Source organism: Doryrhamphus excisus, linkage group LG9, assembly GCF_037039965.1.
Source record: "Doryrhamphus excisus strain RoL-2023G ecotype Guam linkage group LG9, RoL_Dexc_Guam_v1.1, whole genome shotgun sequence".
NCBI classification, from domain to species: Eukaryota; Metazoa; Chordata; class Actinopteri; order Syngnathiformes; family Syngnathidae; genus Doryrhamphus; species Doryrhamphus excisus.
In genome coordinates, this window is record NC_136365.1 from 8,282,223 (window position 1) to 8,301,062 (window position 18,840).

Here is an 18,840-nt window from a genome sequence, read left to right on the forward strand (position 1 = left end):
TCCAATAGCTTGCCATAATTTGCATTACGTAATGTACAAAGGACCAATAAGAATGAAGCTTCGTTGTTAAACCGATGCAAGTGAACCAGAGCTCTGCAGTGTGGGATCTGTTTTTTTCTGAAAACATCTAACCGACTTATTTAAAAAAAAATACAGTATACGAATATCTGCATAATTATTCCTACAACCGTTTTCTTGTCAACAAAGAGCAAGGATGCTGTTTTTCTACATCATTATTTAAAAAAATCTAACAGGACATGAAACAGTCGCTCTATATATCAACTTCATAATCACTATTAAGTGTATGAATATAATTGTGTTTTCGCAAACTACTACCAATTTACCTCATTTATAATGGTTATATAAAAAAAATCCCAATAAACCTTGACTGGCAACCAGTCTAGGGTGAAGCCAGCTGGCTACCCACGACCCTAGAGAGGATAAGCGGCATAGAAACCAGATGGCTGTATGGATCCCAATAAACTAGTAACACCATATGAAAAATTATACTTTGGTTCAGCGTTTCTACCGTATACAAAAATAAAAATAAACCATTGTCATTATATTTTATTTATGTTTCCTCTCTTGTTGGCATTTGTGGTACCAAATGTTCTGTATATACTCTAGACTCACAGTCACATAAGTCAGTTTATTTATTGCACTTTTGTTTACATTACAGTAACAATAAAAGCACATCCTTATGAGTGATAGGACATTCATTGGATTCTTGTGTTTTAAGCTGTTTGTGCTATGAAAACAATGTCATATATAGAGTATAAATGTGTACAGTGAAAACAGTAAAAAATACTTCACTAGGAAACTGGAATGTATAGGCTCTATTATGGGGAAAGTACTTCAAATATATACTTTGTTGGAAGAATTTCTGGTTGCATTCATATGAAGAAAACCAAAAGTCATGAAGTCAAAAGTCATTTACACTAAATGTGCCGTGCTGCTTCCATAAGGCACCTGAGTCAACTCTGTGAATATAAATTTAGAATACCTTATAAAATTGTGTATTTAAACCTTATATTTTACATTTTTTTCCAAAATCACCAATACACAGAGTAAATTCATTGTTTTTGTTGATTTTTGCCAATCACGTCAAGGTGCAAGCAGAGAGACAGGGGAGAAATGCTGTTCAAATATCCACAAAAAAAGAAATGTCAATAATTACCACATAATAATAACCACAAAAAACATAAAATCAAAAAAATACACAAATATAAAGTATGGTTTTAATAGTTTTAAATAATTGTAATCGTTAATGTCTTTTTAGCAATATTTATTTTTTGTCTTCCAAAGAAAAGCAATACCTTAAATGAGGCCTCAAAATGAATATTCTAGAACTCATTGCGGAGTGAGTGTTTGTACAGATATAGAATAGCACAACACTTAAGTCTGATCATAATGTAACATCTTTATACACCTAGCAAAAATATAAACACTTATTTTTGCCCCCATTTTTCTTGAGCTGAACTAAAAATGTTAGTTTTTTCCCTTGACTATTTCTCTCAAATATTGTCCCAAAATCAGCCTAAAATATGCCAGCACTTTTTCTTGGCCAAAATAATCCATCCACGTCTCAAGTGTGACATATCAAGATGCTGATTAGGCAACATGATTATCGCACAAGGTGCCTTAGGTCGGACTTGACTACAGTTCATCATCAACTTGTAACCGACTTGAGCGGGCAAATGCACACATTTGATTGTGTCCTAGTTTTCACTGTACAGGGCAGATGGACATGGCGTCATGTGGGTGAGCGATTTGCTGATTTTCGTTGTGGATGTAGTGGCCCGTAGTGGCGGTGGGGTTATAGTATGGTCATGTTTATGTTATGAACAATATAGGTGCAGCCTGTTAAGGGCTTTTTGTATGCAGAGAGATACCGTAAAACAAGATCCTGATGCCCAATTCTGTGCCATTCATCCACAACCATCACCATGTTGCAGCATGATAATGCACAACCCCATGTTTCAGAGATCTGTACATAATTCCTAGAATAGAATATTCCTAGAATACGCAAAATTGATGGTTAGCATGTAGGCCACACCGTCAGGAGATCGGTTGGACATCTCTGTGTGGAGTATGCATGTTCTCCCCCTGTGTGTGTGGGTTTTCTCCAGCTACTCTGAATTCGCCCCACATTTCAAAAACATGCATTTTAGGTTAAGTGGCGACTCCAAATTTTCCATTAATGTGAGTGTGACTGAATGACATGAATGTTGGCTGGTGACCAGCCCAGGGTGTACCCCGCCTTTCACCCAAAGACAGCTGGGATAGACTCCTGCTGTGAATCAAATATGACAGCGTGTTGCGGTTCCTGCCAACATCCAGCAACTTTGCACAGTCATTGAAGAAGTATTGACCAACATTCCAACAACCTGATCAACATGGTGGTCACACCAAATGTTGATCGGTGCAAAGGAGATGTACTCCCTAATACAGATTTAGACAGATTTTGTGCTATAATTGAGAGTACAAATGAAAATGGCCTTGTGTACATAGAAAACTTTAAATCAGAGTTCAGCTCATGAAAGATAGGAACAAAAATAAAAACTTTTATATTTATGGTGCAGTTAAATACAATCTGAAAAAGCTAGCACTGGAGTGTCCCATGTAAGCATTGCAGAAAGGTGCTGTGGCTACTCAAAGCTTTCTTCAGGCTAACTTGTTTGTGACATTTATAATCACAATATCATTGCTTTATGCTTAAATTATAAACAAACTGCAGACTGTTCTGTAAAACGGTGCTTGATCAGTGGAAATGGTAAAATGTATGAGTACAGTTAATGAAGTAGAGAAAAGTTAACATTTATTGCACATCAACTTTTGCTGGCCCCTTTTGGACTGGAGGATACAACGCTAGCTTGCTCAGATTGATAATAATGCTGCATTCAAGACTGCTGGGAAGTCAGAAAAACAGGATCTCACATGCAGCTCACAAGGTCTGATGACAAAGTGTGCCAATTGCATGTAAACAAAAAACATGGCTGACAACAAAGATAAGAAAAGGCATCTGGCTAATTTGCATTACGTAATGTACAAAGGACCAATAAGAATTAAGCTTCGTTGTTAAACCGATGCTAGTGAACAGTGTACAGTATACGAATATCTGCATAATTATTCCTACAACTGTTTTCTTGTCAACAAAGAGCAAGGATGCTGTTTTTCCTACATCATTATTTAAAAAATCTAACAAGACATGAAACAATCGCTCTATATATCAACTTCATAATCACTATTAAGTGTATGAATATAATTGTGTTTTCGCAAACTACTACCAATTTACCTCATTTATAATGCATGGTTATATAAAAAAAAATCCCAATAAACCTTGACAAAAACAAAAAACATGGCTGACAACGAAGATAAGAAATGGCATCTGGCTACGTTTTGCTTTTTGTTGGTTGAAATAGACAATGTTCTATATTTCTATCAATATTCAGAGGTAGTAACAGACCCGGGGCAAAGGCTGTGTAAATTGCAAATACTATAATAGTGTTACTCAATACTGACTTCTCTCATTCTGTTGTGTGGAAAGCAATTATTGCTGTCCAACAGGTATTATCTGCATCAAACCAGAAGTTGGCTTTGATCTTGTCAATGAAATTGTGTCACTGTAATAAAAACACACACTTGTAACAATATCCATCATCACTGTGTGAAAGGTACAGACAAATAAATGATGGGTATTCTGTTTTTGACTGAATGTGAAATAGGCTACTGTCCTCCAGTAAATCTTTAGGGGTGCCGTCGGTCAATGTTTCAATGTACATTTCTTAAATTTCAGACTTCCCAGTTGTCTGTGATGCAGCATAACTGTATTTTTCAAATAACTGCAGTAGTGATGGTACACTTAGCAACATCATCAATATCTGAACAACTCCAATATAGAAGAAGCACTGTTTAGAGAGTTCATAGTCGTGAGCTCTGCAGCAGCTGGACTTTATATCCGAGCCAGTTGTTAGGTTTTGAAGGAAGGCTCTAAAAAGTAACAAACACCAGGGATGTCCTCTGGGAAGTTGGCCGGAAGCTCCTGCCTGCTCCTGGGAATAAAGACAAATTCTGGACGGTCCTTCAGCAATCTGGGAGAAAGGGTACACAAATAAAACATGAATCAAATGCACATACAATGTGGTAAATGATTTGACACCGGAGGAAACACAGCACTCTTCTGGACTTTCAGCTTCCTGTCCAGAATATGTTTTTGTTCCACTTTGTAGCATTGGAAACAAACGGTTGTGACATATTGAAATATGACATTGTAATAATTACCTGTGCGTTGTCGGGCTGATGTTGATTTTTCGAGGTTGGCTGCAGGATTCAAACTTGTTGGCCAATGTGACGTTATTTCCAAAAAGGCAATAACGCGGCATCTTTACCCCAACTACACCAGCCAGTACCGACCCAGTATGGAGACCAATACGCATCTGCAAAAGAATTTCAAATTGGTTTTCTATTTTGGCTTTTATATTTCTAAACCCACTGGGTTTTGAGTTTTTCCTAGCCCGCATGGGGGTTCAGATCAGGTGATGTTGTTGTCGATTTATGCCAGATTGTAAAGAACCTTGAGATTCTTTTGCGATTAAGGGCTATATAAATAAACTTGCTTTGAGTATTTTTTTTTTATTTCAATTGGGGAGAGATATTTTCGAACCTATTTCAGGCTTATCCAGAGTAAAATAGAGTACTGTACAAAGTTTATACATCAAGACAGTCGACTTGTTCTCTCACCTGTATGGGTTCACCAGTTGGTGTCTTAACTTCATCAGAGAGCTCCATCATCTTTAAGGCCATGAGTGCAATCTGAACAGCATGAGTCTCACTCTCCTTATGTAAGCCACCAGCTACGCAATATGCATCACCAATGGTCTCCACCTGAAATGAATGAATTATATTTCTGGTAAGTTGCTTTCCAAAAATTTTGCAACACTAACTGACATAACTTTTTTTTTTAACACAAATCTGCAAACTTTTTGCAGTCGTCAGGCATTTGACCTGAATCCATGTATCCCCTACTGCTGTACACTTTTAATAGTAATTCCAGGTCAAAAATTAGTAATTTGCATGGTCATATTTCATATGAGCTCTGACAGATAGATAAGTTTGTTTCTTTCTTCTTTTTCCTAATGAGTAATCCTACATATCTTTTATTCCAGTTTGATATTGGCATCCTTCTGTTTGAATCAAGCCAGTCAGCCAATCACAGGGCACATATAGACAAACTACCATTCACACTCACATTCATACCTATGGACAATTTGGAGTCACCAATTAACCTAGCATGTTTTTGGAATGTGGGAGGAAACCGGAGTACCTGGAGAAAATCACGCATGCACGGGGAGAACATGCAAACTCCACACAGAGATGGCAGAGGGTGGAATCGAACCCGTGTCCCCTAGCTGTGTGGCGACTCGTCCACTGTGCAGCCATTTCAGTTAAATATATCATATAGCAGACGAACACAGTGATACATGAGAAGTGAAATGGAGTTTAGTAAGTGAAGTAAGTAAGTAAGTAAGAAGTAAGTAAGAAAGTGCGCAAAAAATATTTCAACAAGAGTAGGCAGGTGCCTAAATATGGGCACATGAAATTTTCAAGATTAAATTCTTAATACACAACATAATCATCAAACAGACTTATTTTTTCATAAAATGCACACAGAGCAATGAACAACTTCATGCTTTTGTCTTTTTTCTGCTCCCTTTCTTGCACCATGAGGCATTCAGGCGCACTTGGGCGCTAATAGTTTTTCATTTTTATTCACGTATGTCCTATGACAATTGTTGTACCCCAAGGGGCACACGCACCACACTTTAGGAACCTAGGCTCTACAGGGCCTCCATCCCAGTGAGTTAACATCTGTGCTTGAAAATATTAAACAGTACGAATAAAAAAAACAATAATGAAACAAAAGTGGACTAACTCTGTCGGCATCCTTCAGTGGAAGACAGAGAACTGACAGCAAGCGGCCATAAAACTTAAATTGTACTTCATCCTTTTAAAGTTATCGTCTTCTTTCATGTACGTGCAGAGCACTCTACAACTATGTGAGAGACAAGATGAAACTATTTTTAGACATATACGCGTGGAGTGGAACCAGGATCCCGAAGGAGCTTACGTAGAGCATTTTACGATGTATTTGTCAAACATGCGGTGCTCTCAGTTAAGTCTTCACTGACATGTTTATACCATCCAGCCTTTGGCAGACCTCGCTGATACCTGATACGCACTGGGCGTCAGTCTGCAGGTATTTGATGCAAATCACCACGGCGCATAAATCTAAAGCTACTATCTGGTGTGTTAAATTATGAATTTGCTGTCAAATTGAAAAGTGCAGCTGTGTTTTTGAATGGTGCTCTTTAATTTGGAGCTTGTTAAATATAGATGTACAGGATATTATATTGGCCGTGACAGAGAGGCTAGACTTTTGCTTACAAGCCAGTGAGATGTTATTTTAAGGTTCATTTACTACATCCACCAGGTGGATCAGCTCAGTTTTTGTTTTCTGCTGACAAATGTTAAGGGCTACCAAAACAACCATGCTACTTTTTGTACCCATCTTTTGGGATATGGGATATAATAAAAAAATCAAGATTAAGAAAAGTACATTATGTTCATTGCGACCAAATAAACCACTGTCATGATAATACACTGTATTATCATAATAATAATCTTCTTTGCTTTTTTTACACACTTGCTGGGTCTTTATTTATTTTATTTATGCAATAAACAATAAACCATGTTCCACAAATGGAGTGAGGCGACGAACGATTGTGTCCAAACTGTTGATCATGGGCTGAGTTACATTTTTTACAGCTTTGTAAAATGATGATACTGATGTTTTATATTTAATTACCGAAAAAAAATGCATGGCGCAAGAAACCCTTACTTGCTAAATATAGCGACCATGTTTCTAAATAGTCAATATAGATCTCTTCTATGTATGAGGTATGTTATGGACACTGAGCCAAATGCAATGAGCGTCAATGGAACTGTTCTGTGATTAAGAAAGTAGACAAGTCCAAACATCTTCGTGGGTTGATTTGACAAATCCTAAGGAAAATCTGATCAAATGTAGAGTGACTCCAGCTTGGACAAGTAGCAAGTAGAGATGGGAATTGTGGCTTTATGAGGGGAGCCGGATCTTGGTGAGCCGTTCCTTTCAAAGAGCCGTTCAAAAAACTGGTTCCTTTGGCTCGTATTTATTCATTCATTCATTCATTTTCTACCGCTTTTCCTCACAAGGGTCGCGGGGGTGCTGGAGCCTATCCCAGCTGTCTTCAGGCGAGAGGCAGGGTACACCCTGGACTAGTCAGCCAGCCAATCACAGGGCACATATAGACAAACAACCATTCACACTCACATTCATACCTATGGACAATTTGGAGTCACCAATTAACCTAGCATGTTTTTGGAATGTGGGAGGAAACCGGAGTATCCGGAGAAAACCCACGCATGCACGGGGAGAACATGCAAACTCCACACAGAGATGGCCGAGGGTGGAATTGAACCCTGGTCTCCTATCTGTGAGGTCTGCGTGCTAACCACTCAACCGCCACACCATGCCGCCCGTATTTATATTTATTAAGTTTTAAGAAGCCAGCCTAGCCTCATTTTAGAGCTAACGGTTCCCAGCTGCGACTCGGTTCCTATTGTTCATGTTAATGAGCCATTCATAGGAACCGGTTCGTTCGTGAACATCACAACACTAGTAGCAAGCAACTGTTTAACTCCAATGGAAAAAGCAGCCACACACCACTAGTTGACACTGATGCTGTGGACACCAAGGTTGGTTGGAATGCAAGGTCTGCCTAAATCCCTTCATGCGTGCTTGCATGGTGCCACTTCCATATTACCGTATTATCATTCATGGTAGACATTCCATAGTTCAGTCTTGATTGGCTACTGGCTGCCAGGTTCTTCCACAGACGAGAAATGGTATGTCATGTTTTAATCTCGTCACATGATCTTGCAACACCCGTAGAAGATAGGAGCCATACATACATTGTGCAACTAATTGGTCCATGTAACAACTCAAATGACATACCGCATTAGGCAAGAACAGGACCCAGGTAATGTCCCCTTGTCACTGCATGGTACCTACCCTGCTGCATTTCTCATTGTTTTCCTTTGACAAAATCTGGTATTATCTGGTACTATTTTAAGAACAGAGTGCTGACTTGATACCATAAAGTTGACTAAAACCACTGCTGGTCATACAGGCAAGACCCTATCATCGTACCATTTAAAATACACACACCAATCTTAGCGCTGGACTCTGCAATATTATACTCCACAGTCTCCACTTAGTTGCAGCATCAATCCCTTTTCTCACTTCCCTCAGTCTCCCTTGATTAAAATATGTTACTTTATTATGACTAAAGGGCTCTTGTTGAGAGGTACTGTAAATAGCCGACTAGTGATGGGAATTTTATATCTTTTTTTGGCTTGGCACCCTAAGAAGAGTGGACTTTAACAGAATAAAAGAGAAAAAAGAAGGCTGTCTCTCATCATTCCAACACATTACTAGTAAATACAAGCGACCCTTTAACCGACATTTGTTTGTTTGTGTATCTCATTCTGATGGATGCTCAGTGGATTTCATAGTTTCTCACATTAATATTTTGGAGCGGAAACTTGCAACAGACTGAAAGGAGTTCATACTGTGCGGTGGAATACTGGCATAAAACATTCATTCATTCATTTTCTACCGCTTTTTCCTCACGAGGGTCACGGGGGTGCTGGAGCCTATCCCAGCTGTCTTTGGGCAAGAGGCGGGGTACACCCTGGACTGGTCGCCAGCCAATCACAGGGCACAAATAGACAAACAACCATTCACACTCACATTCATACCTATGGACAATTTGGAGTCGCCAATTAACCTAGCATGTTTTTGGAATGTGGGAGGAAACCGGAGTACCCAGAGAAAACCCACGCATGCACGGGGAGAACATGCAAACTCCACACAGAGATGGCCGAGGGTGGAATTGAACCCTGGTCTCCTACCTGTGAGGTCTAACCACTAGGCCGCCATGCCGGGCATAAAACATAATAATAATAAATAATAATACATGAAGTTGGTGGACAGGAAACAGGAGCCTGAAACAGATACTGACAGGCGGAGTTGTAGCTGAATCAGACCAACATTGTCCAGAATTGTTCATGTGCTGTGCACTTTTTCTGTTTACAGTACTGTAGTAACTGTATGTTGCACTGCAATAATGTTACAAGCATTTATGTTCAAAGGAAGTACTGTAACGTACCTTGTAAACATCAAGCTCTCCACATTGGTGGTCAAACCTGGTGTACAGCTCGTTGAGCATGGTGATCACTTGCATGGGCGTACATAGCGAGCAAACAGCGGTGAAGCCCACCAGGTCGGAAAACAGCATGGTGACCCGTTCAAACTTTTTGGCCTGTACCGTTTGGCCCTGCCACAGCTGCTGTGCCACAGTGCCAGGGAAGATGGAGAAGAGGAGGTCCACAGTCTTCTTCTTCTCCTCCTCAAGTGCCTGATGAGCCTGCTCCAAGGCTGCTTTGGCCTTCCCGAGACGTTTCTTCAGACCGTCTTGTGCTTTAGCCTGCTCGCCCACCAGGACAACATCACGTAGCGCATTATGAATAGGGATGTCGGACAGGTAGAGGCCGCGACCCGTTAGCTCCTCCAGCTTATCCACACATGGCGATCCCAAGAACAGTATTACGTTGGATTCGGAAACGTAGATCATTTGGCCCTTAAGGTCCATCAGCTGAAAAGAGTAAAGAGTTGATGAGAGGAATCAGTTTTCAGAACTACAGTAATCCCTCGTTTATCATGGTTAATTGATTCCTGACCTGACAGTGATGAGTGAATTTCCAGGTTTCCAGGTTAGATTCCTTATTTATAAATGGAATATTTTGTAGTCACAGCATAGAAAACCTATTTACAACCTTCTAAACATTATTAGAGCACTCACTACATGTTATAACACCCCTACAGTCTCCTTTTTACTGTTCTCCTTACCCAATATAGTAGACATTCATTCATTCATTTTCTACCGCTTATCCTCACAAGGGTCGCGGGGGTTGCTGGAGCCTATCCCAGCTGTCTTGAGATGGGAATTGTGGCTTTATGAGGGGAGCCGGATCTTGGTGAGCCGTTCCTTTCAAAGAGCCGTTCAAAAAACTGGTTCCTTTGGCTCGTATTTATTCATTCATTCATTCATTTTCTACCGCTTTTCCTCACGAGGGTCGCGGGAGTGCTGGAGCCTATCCCAGCTGTCTTCAGGCGAGAGGCGGGGTACACCCTGGACTAGTCAGCCAGCCAATCACAGGGCACATATAGACAAACAACCATTCACACTCACATTCATACCTATGGACAATTTGGAGTCACCAATTAACCTAGCATGTTTTTGGAATGTGGGAGGAAACCGGAGTATCCGGAGAAAACCCACGCATGCACAGGGAGAACATGCAAACTCCACACAGAGATGGCCGAGGGTGGAATGGAACTCAGCTCTCCTAGCTGTGAGGTCTGCGTGCTAACCACTCGACCGCCGTGCAGCTAGTCCAGTAGACATAATAACATAAAATAAGACATATTAGACACAAATAAGACATAACATTGACCCACACGTTGGCACTAGGACAGTTCCTTATTGCTCTTTTCTGGACAGCGTACTTCCTGCGGTGGCTATTCATCAACGGAACATTTCTGACCAGTATAGAATATTACATATAAAGTCTTATATTTTCATTCATTTAGCCATTTTTATGCTTGAAAATTCCTAATTAAGGCCAAGAATCCATACAATTAGCCCTAATTGTACCACAAAACAGCAATAATTTATTAATTGATTTATTTTGAAAACCGTGAAATTTGAACTGCGGACTATACATCCATAATCCCATTTAGGGTCAAGGCAGGGGTTAACCCTGCTGAGTTGGGGTGCAAGAAAAAACACACTGGTCACTGTCTACTGTGTGATTGTGAATGGGACATTGCGTGGGAAATGATCTCACATTAATCAGCTATGTGAATCACTACGCAAAACAATGACCCTAGATAGAAATGGAGGACTCGTGGCACACTTTCAGTCAATTTACAGGAAGTCAGATTTGGTTTTCCTGAAACAACACACAAATAAACCTGCTCAGAACATATGACTAAGAAACACAAAAATATTGGCAGCTATACAGTGGGCAACTACGTCAGCAATGCCAGATACAGAATATTTATTTATATTGAAGCGGAATGCTATTTCTAAACATGACAAATGCCATCCAGCCAAAGCCCACTTTGATTCCCCTCACTGACATTTAAGTGTATTTTACTGAACTACTCTGGTCCAGATTAGACACATCCTGCTAATTTCACATGTTTATTATCTTTATGTATGAATACATACATAATACATACAGATTAATACCCCAGTATCAATAGCTGACCTTGCTATATATGTCCTTTCCAGCAAAAACTAAAATTCTAATAATTTGTGAACAATTTCAGTCACTTTACATAATAAATGAAAACAACTTGGAAGTCAATCAGCATCACAGATTGTGTTCAGTTTTGTATTTTCCAATATACTCAAGTTTGTCTTTTCTTGTGAGTTGTACCATCAAAGGTACTGTACACTGACCTCGTAAAGCTTTGGAACATGCCTGTACCTTCTTGGTCCTAGAAAACGTCAATCAAGCTGACTTCCGCCTTTACTAATATTATTTTGATACATAATCATAAATAAATAAATATAGTTGTAAATTCTAACTAAAGCAATATGTTTACATTAATCAAATATCCACTGTATGACAGGAGTTCTCTGATGTTTTTATAAGGGACCTATTAAGCTCCTTTTTTGGTGCTTTGTATTGAGTTATGGACTCCTATAGAGCGGCTACACACAATAACCCAATAAACTTTCTCGATCTTCCAAATGGTATGTTTAATTTATTCCACTCTACTCTGCTATGATTGGTCACATTTGCAGGCACTCCTGAGGACTTCTGAATGCGCAGGTCTGCGTTTACTGAGTACAGGCAATCTGCAGCCCATATAAGGACGTCTGGATCGCATTGATGTCAGTAGAACTCCATGCTCAAAAAACTCAAAAGCACAAACCTCATTATCTGATGCTTTGACATCGTTTAACACGAGAATACAAGATTGGGACAACATTTATTAGTCAGAAAAGCATGTTAGATCCCCTTTAAGGACCTACTACAAAAAGATCATTGTCAAAGATCCTCTGTAAGATAGGAGTGCTCTGCTTTTTTTAAAGGACCGACTGCAAAAAAAAGCAAAACAACAAAAATCTTGCCAAAGATTTTTCTTTATGACAAGAGTGCTCAGCTGTTTTTTACAGACCTACTACAAAAACGTCAAAGATCCTCTGTGTGACCGGAGCCCTACTTGCCAAAACTCTTTTGTGCAACACTAGTATGCTGCTGTTTTTGATGACCTACTGCCAAAAACAATAATGCTTGTTAAAGATCCTTTATGTGACCAGAGTGCTCTGCTGTTTTTTTATGGACCTACTACAAAAACATCAGTCCAATATCAGCTGTGTGACCAGATGTTTTTAAGGACCCACTTTAAAAACGCTCATCAAAGATCTTCTATACGGCAAGAGTGCTCTGCTTTTTTTTACAGACCTACTACAAAAACGTCAAAGATCCTTTGTGTGACCAGAGACCTACTTGCCAAAACTCTTTTGTGCAACACTAGTATGCTGCTGTTTTTGATGACCTACTGCCAAAAAAAGAATGCTTGTTAAAGATCCTTTATGTGACCAGAGTACTCTGCTGTTTTTTACAAACCTACTACAAAAACGTCAAAGATCCTCTGTGTGACCGGAGCCCTACTTGCCAAAAATCTTTTGTGCAACACTAGTATGCTGCTGTTTTTGATGACCTACTACCAAAAAAAAAATGCTTGTTAACGATCCTTTATGTGACCAGAGTGCTCGCTGGTTTTTTATGGACCTACTACAAAAACATCAGTCAAATATCAGCTGTGTGACCAGATGTTTTTAAGGACACACTTTAAAAACGCTCATCAAAGATCTTCTATACGACAAGAGTGCTCTGCTGTTTTTTATAGACCTACTACAAAAACGTCAAAGATCCTTTGTGTGACCGGAGCCCTACTTGCCAAAACTCTTTTGTGCAACACTAGTATGCTGCTGTTTTTGATGACCTACTTCCAAAAAAAATAATGCTTGTTAAAGATCCTTTATGTGACCGGAGTGCTCTGCTGTTTTTTTATGGACCTACTACAAAAACATCAGTCAAATATCAGCTGTGTGACCAGATGTTTTTAAGGACACACTTTAAAAACGCTCATCAAAGATCTTCTATACGACAAGAGTGCTCTGCTGTTTTTTATAGACCTACTACAAAAACGTCAAAGATTCTTTGTGTGACGGGAGCCCTACTTGCCAAAACTCTTTTGTGCAACACTAGTATGCTGCTGTTTTTGATGACCTACTTCCAAAAAAAATAATGCTTGTTAAAGATCCTTTATGTGACCGGAGTGCCCTGCTGTTTTTTTATGGACCTACTACAAAAACATCAGTCAAATATCAGCTGTGTGACCAGATGTTTTTAAGGACACACTTTAAAAACGCTCATCAAAGATCTTCTATACGACAAGAGTGCTCTGCTGTTTTTTACAGACCTACTACAAAAACGTCAAAGATCCTTTGTGTGACCGGAGCCCTACTTGCCAAAACTCTTTTGTGCAACACTAGTATGCTGCTGTTTTTGATGACCTACTGCCAAAATAATAATGCTTATAATATAATAAATATATGATAATAAATAATGCTTGTTAAAGATCCTTTATGTGACCAGAGTGCTCTGCTGTTTTTTTATGGACCTACTACAAAAACATCAGTCAAATATCAGCTGTGTGACCAGAGTACTCAGATGTTTTTAAGGACCCACTTTAAAAACGCCCATCAAAGATCTTCTATACGACAGGAGTGCACTGCTGTTTTTAAGGACCTATTACAAAAACACTAGTCAAAGATCCGCTATGTGTTTTGAACTGACCTGCCAAATCCAGCCCATCAGTGACATGAGGGGGGGGGGGGGGGGTCAATGGAACAGCCCTGTCCTATTGGATACATTAGCGTTGGCTTTTACCTGCTTTCTTTTAATGTACTGTGATGATTACAGCCTCCCTAGACTCTTAACTATTTTGAAACTAGTTCAACACGACGCTCTTGACATTTCAGTCATGTTTGTGCTCATCAGATGAATAAGCAACCTAATTTCTTTATCGCTGTTTCGCTCGTCCCCGACTTGACGTTTTACAGCTGAACTGAAAGGCTTCCTGCTGTGAGACTATTCAAACAAGTATGGATCACCTCTGACAGGAAGTCAACAGTCGTGTTTACTCACGGAGACGTCTCAGTTCTCGTCATGGCGACCGGTTGCACCCTCACATTAATAGCACAAGCTGGGCTGTGCCTTTGATGGAAAAAAAAGGTCTTTGACATTTGCTTGTGATCTCGGCTGGTGGTAGAGCAGTGATCTCTACCTCGGGCAAAAGTGGTGCGGCTAATAAGCTCGACTACTCGCAAAAAGGAGCCTGATTTCTTTCTTTCTTTCTATTGCGTTTCGACATTGAAACAAACACCAAGAGTGGCCTCATTATGAGTTCTTAATGTACATACCTTGCCTGTGCTGTCTGCTGCGGAAACCCCATGCTTGATCCGAATGACAAACTGGGTGTTGAGCATGGTCAGGATACCTTGAAAGCTGCATTTGATCTGAGGGCACATGATGGAGAAGTGTTCTTGGAAGTTAGATGGACGCCTGAGGCCATCCTTTCTGGTCAGTCTCTTCCTGAGCCCGTGTCCTATTTGCACTAGAACCAAGTCCTGGTCCAGGATGAGATGGAAGGGGAAGATGGTGGAGAACAGAGAGGTAGGAAGAGTCCCAGCTGAGGTTGCTCTCAGTGGACTTGGGCTCAGGTTTTTATCCCCCTTAACAAGGACTGTGTATAGAAGACTGGGTTGTGGGTTTGACTGCAGGATGCTGTCTTTGGCCGTGGGTGGGTCCATCAACACATCTACCGTGATGTGATACAACAGGCGGGCAGCTGCTTTGATGACCCCGGGGAAGAAGAGCTCAGTGGTGGGGTGAGGGTTGAAGAAGTAGACGGTAAGCAGACCCGGATCTTTGTCTAAGCACAGCACAGACGATTCGTTTAGACAATGCCCTCTGCCTGCTTTGGGAGCATTGCTCTGCTTCAGGAGGACATTGAAACTATTGAGGAAGTCGTGGAGTGCTCCCCCGACCACCCTCAAAATGTGGCCGTCCTCCTCGTAGCACATGCGGAAAAGTTCCTCACCAAAAGAAACTTTTAGGGCATCCATTGGGGTTGCTGCAGGATGAGAGCAACAGAACATGATGTGTTGTATGTAAAGTACTGCAATTATCTCAAATAGCAGGACATTTATATGTACATACTATATGGTGTGTAAATTATAGCCAAACCTTGCCTGCCAGTACACTAGGATGTGCTCGGGGGGCTCTGCATTAACAATAAGCTCCATCCATTTGTCATTTATTTTGGTATCTTTTACACCCTCTTATATAATGTTAGATGGGGTGAGGAGCTTGCTCATCGGGGACCGGCTCAGAGTAGAGCCACTGAATCACCCATTGCAATTATGCGTGAAAAATGCCCATATTTACTGTATTTTATGAACAGAATGACAAATGACAGGATGGAATTATATATATTTGTGTATTAACAGGTCCAAATGAACGCTAGCAAAGGTAGCACACACCTGAAACTCTCTTTACCTAGCGCTCATCTCTTTAATAGTAGCAGAACATTTGAATCACACTTGAACCTTGTTATTAAGAGCCATGATGTGTTGCGTTCAAAGACAGCATGTAATTCTAAGTTGAATTCACATGCTTTCAGTGTAGATGTATTTTGTATTTTGATGTATTTTATAAATTGTACTTCCACAAGAGCTACCAGTACCACTATTCACGTAGCTCTCCAAAGGGTTTATTCATTTATTATAAACTCCTATACCTACAAAATTAAAAAGTGGGGTTCGGCAGTAGTCCACAAGTCCTCGGGAACACTTGTAAGTGTGACCAATCACATCAGAGTGGTCATGCCCAGAGGCGGGCATGGGTGGAATAAATTAAAACAGACCGTTTTGGAAATCCTACTAAATACAGCTTGAATAGGTGCAGATTCTGGAAGATCTAGAAAGCTTTCTATGTGGGTTATTGTGTGCAGCTGCTCTATAGGAGTCCACAACTTAATACAAAGTGCTGAAAATGAGCATAATCGGTCCCCTTTAAACACAGTAAGTAAAATACAGTGAATAAATACTAATAATAGTAATAAATTATGAAAACAACAATTCCTTTACATTTATATCAATGTGAGCTTTTCCGTTTTAAGTGTTAATAGTAAGGCACATTATTTTCTGGACTTATTTGCACCCCCTGGAGGCCACAGTGCTCTTAGCAGCTGCCTATATTACCTAATGAGCCAGTCAGCTCTGGATTGACATTATTTCCTTCAGGTAAAATTGACTCAGTTTTCATACATTTCGTTTTTTTTTATCAACCTTTTGGAAAAAATCAATAACAAAAACCCAGTTATACCAGTGAATTGATAAAATAACAAATGAAATGTATATCAGAGGTGTCCAGTTACCTGTTTGGGTTGAGTGAGCGTTCATCATCTCCATTAAATGCTCTGTGTCTTCTCTACAGTCTGTGCATAAAACTGCGGCACTGCAGAACACAAAGTTACAAGGGCTAGGCTTTTGAAAATGTATTATTTTTGGAACTTTTGCATTCACACGTCCAACATCATGCTATACATTTCATGCTATACATTTCTTCACAACAAACATGCAATATGTGCAGGAAAACATTTTAGATATTCAGTTTGAGTAACTTCTTTTAATTATGTTTTGAAATCATTTGGTATTGGAATTAATAGAGAAATACAGAAAATATATTGTGGTGCTCTTCAGTGCATTTATGAAAAATTAATTATTATTACCTTTTGTAATGGCAGACGTTTAATTACAGCTCTTGTTTGGGATGTCATTATGAATATTATCTCAAATAATATCACAAAACCTGGCCCCCTTTTTTTAAAAATAATACAAGAAAGTATATTGTAGGATATTATATATGCAGTACTACAGCCACAACAATAAACATAAGTGTCACTCAAAACTGAGCCTTATTGAGCATTCTTTTGAAAGGCAGCTGCACCTATATTCATTGAATTGTCGTTTTCTGAGTCTGCTGGGTTTTTTGAGTCAAAAAAAAAATGTATTTTAAAGAATAAATGAATAAAAATATAATATTACCTTTCAGATTCCTTGGTTTGAACAGAGAGTCTCGTCAATCTTTGGAGGGCAGTGTGCAGCCTTTGAAACTGTATCATAAAATTAAAGGTCATCATTTGAGATACATGTATATATATATATAGGTACATATATATATATGTGTGTGTGTAGGGGCACACACATACACATATGCATATATATATATATAAAATATTGAGATTATTTTGAACTAAATGTTATTACATTGACGTCTCAACCCACCTCAGGACATGCCAGTTTGCGGATGCTCTCCCCCAGCGTATGTAGGTTAACTTTGGCTCTGCTGCTCCTCAGCCGAGGTGGATCCTCATCGTCTCTTTTGCCTTGCACGTCCATAGAAACAGGCGAGAACCCCGCTGTGGCGTCGCCTGAGCTCTCCCCACATTCTCCCTCCTTCTGCTGCTGCTGCTGCTGGTGGTGGTGGTGATGGTTGCTTTTGGAGAAAGGACACTCTCCAGATATCTGAAGTTCCTTTAGCCTGGCACAGAACATCTTCAATGCTGCGATGTCCTCACCACACAGCCTCTGATCTCATGTTGGATGGAGACAGTTTGTACAGAAAGCCATCATCTGGAGTTTTATTTAGAAATCCTCCACCATCTGCGCCACTGTGCACGCCGCGATGTATAACGTGCACTGGAACCTGCTTGGACTGATGATGTGCAGGGAAGAGATCAGAACCAAAAAAAGCCAATGAGACGCTGGAAAAGGGGGGCGAGTTGGGTGGGGGGGTGTGGGGTTGAGAGCAAAGAGCTGCAGGCAAATCCATGCGCAAGCACGGCTGGTAGAGCTCAGCGACCTATCAGCACCGAGACATTATTTCCAGGCGACTTCTCTCATGCAATGGTCTTTTTTTTATTTCATGTGCATTCGTCTGCTCTTCACGTTATGCACTCAATGGACACAGCATTAGGTACACCTGCACAATCTCTTGACATTCAATACACGAGCTGAGGTAGTACTTAGAATACTCATAAAACCATACACTGCATCATAATGAGATATCATATACTGTTTCTAAAATGTTGGCTACCTTAAAATATGTAATATGACAAAAAAAGATCCATCATGTTATGACAGTTAAGGATTAATTAAGGTTAATACCATATTATTAGATCATTTCTGACAATAAAAGTTATGAGCAAAAAGTATTCTTATAAAACCTAACCTATTCCTATAAACAATAACATTGAAAAATAGAACATGGAAGAAAAACATTTTTTGAAAAATATTTTTGAGACGTACTCCGGTTTCCTCCCACATTCCAAAAACATGCTAGGTTAATTGGCGACTCCAAATTGTCAATAGGTATGAATGTGAGTGTGAATGGTTGTTTGTCTATATGTGCCCTGTGATTGGCTGGCGACCAGTCCAGGGTGTACCCCGCCTCTCGCCCCAAAGACAGCTGGGATAGGCTCCAGCACCCCCCGCGACCCTCGTGAGGAAAAAGCGGTAGAAAATG

General features: G+C 39.9%; 1 protein-coding gene across 1 annotated transcript; it reads right to left on the reverse strand.

The window, feature by feature from the left end:
* Positions 1-598: 598 nt before the first annotated feature.
* gucy1a1 (guanylate cyclase 1 soluble subunit alpha 1) lies at positions 599-18,034 on the reverse strand. The gene is made up of 8 exons (XM_058069609.2): positions 17,601-18,034; positions 17,361-17,428; positions 16,691-16,770; positions 14,673-15,385; positions 9,273-9,758; positions 4,741-4,884; positions 4,282-4,436; positions 599-4,091 (listed from the first exon to the last, which is right to left on the reverse strand). Exons 1-8 carry the CDS (start codon positions 17,868-17,870, stop codon positions 3,971-3,973), a joined length of 2,037 nt encoding a protein of 678 aa, XP_057925592.2. The 5' UTR covers positions 17,871-18,034; the 3' UTR covers positions 599-3,970.
* Positions 18,035-18,840: the final 806 nt, after the last annotated feature.

Coding starts and splice junctions, on each gene's coding strand:
- gucy1a1 (XM_058069609.2), bottom strand. CDS start 17,870: ATGTTCTGTGCCAGGCTAAAGGAACTTCAGATATCTGGAGAGTGTCCT. Junction 4,437..4,740: donor CAACTGGTGAACCCATACAG/GTGAGAGAACAA, acceptor ATTCTTTTGCAG/ATGCGTATTGGTCTCCATAC. Junction 4,092..4,281: donor ATCAGCCCGACAACGCACAG/GTAATTATTACA, acceptor CCTTTCTCCCAG/ATTGCTGAAGGACCGTCCAG.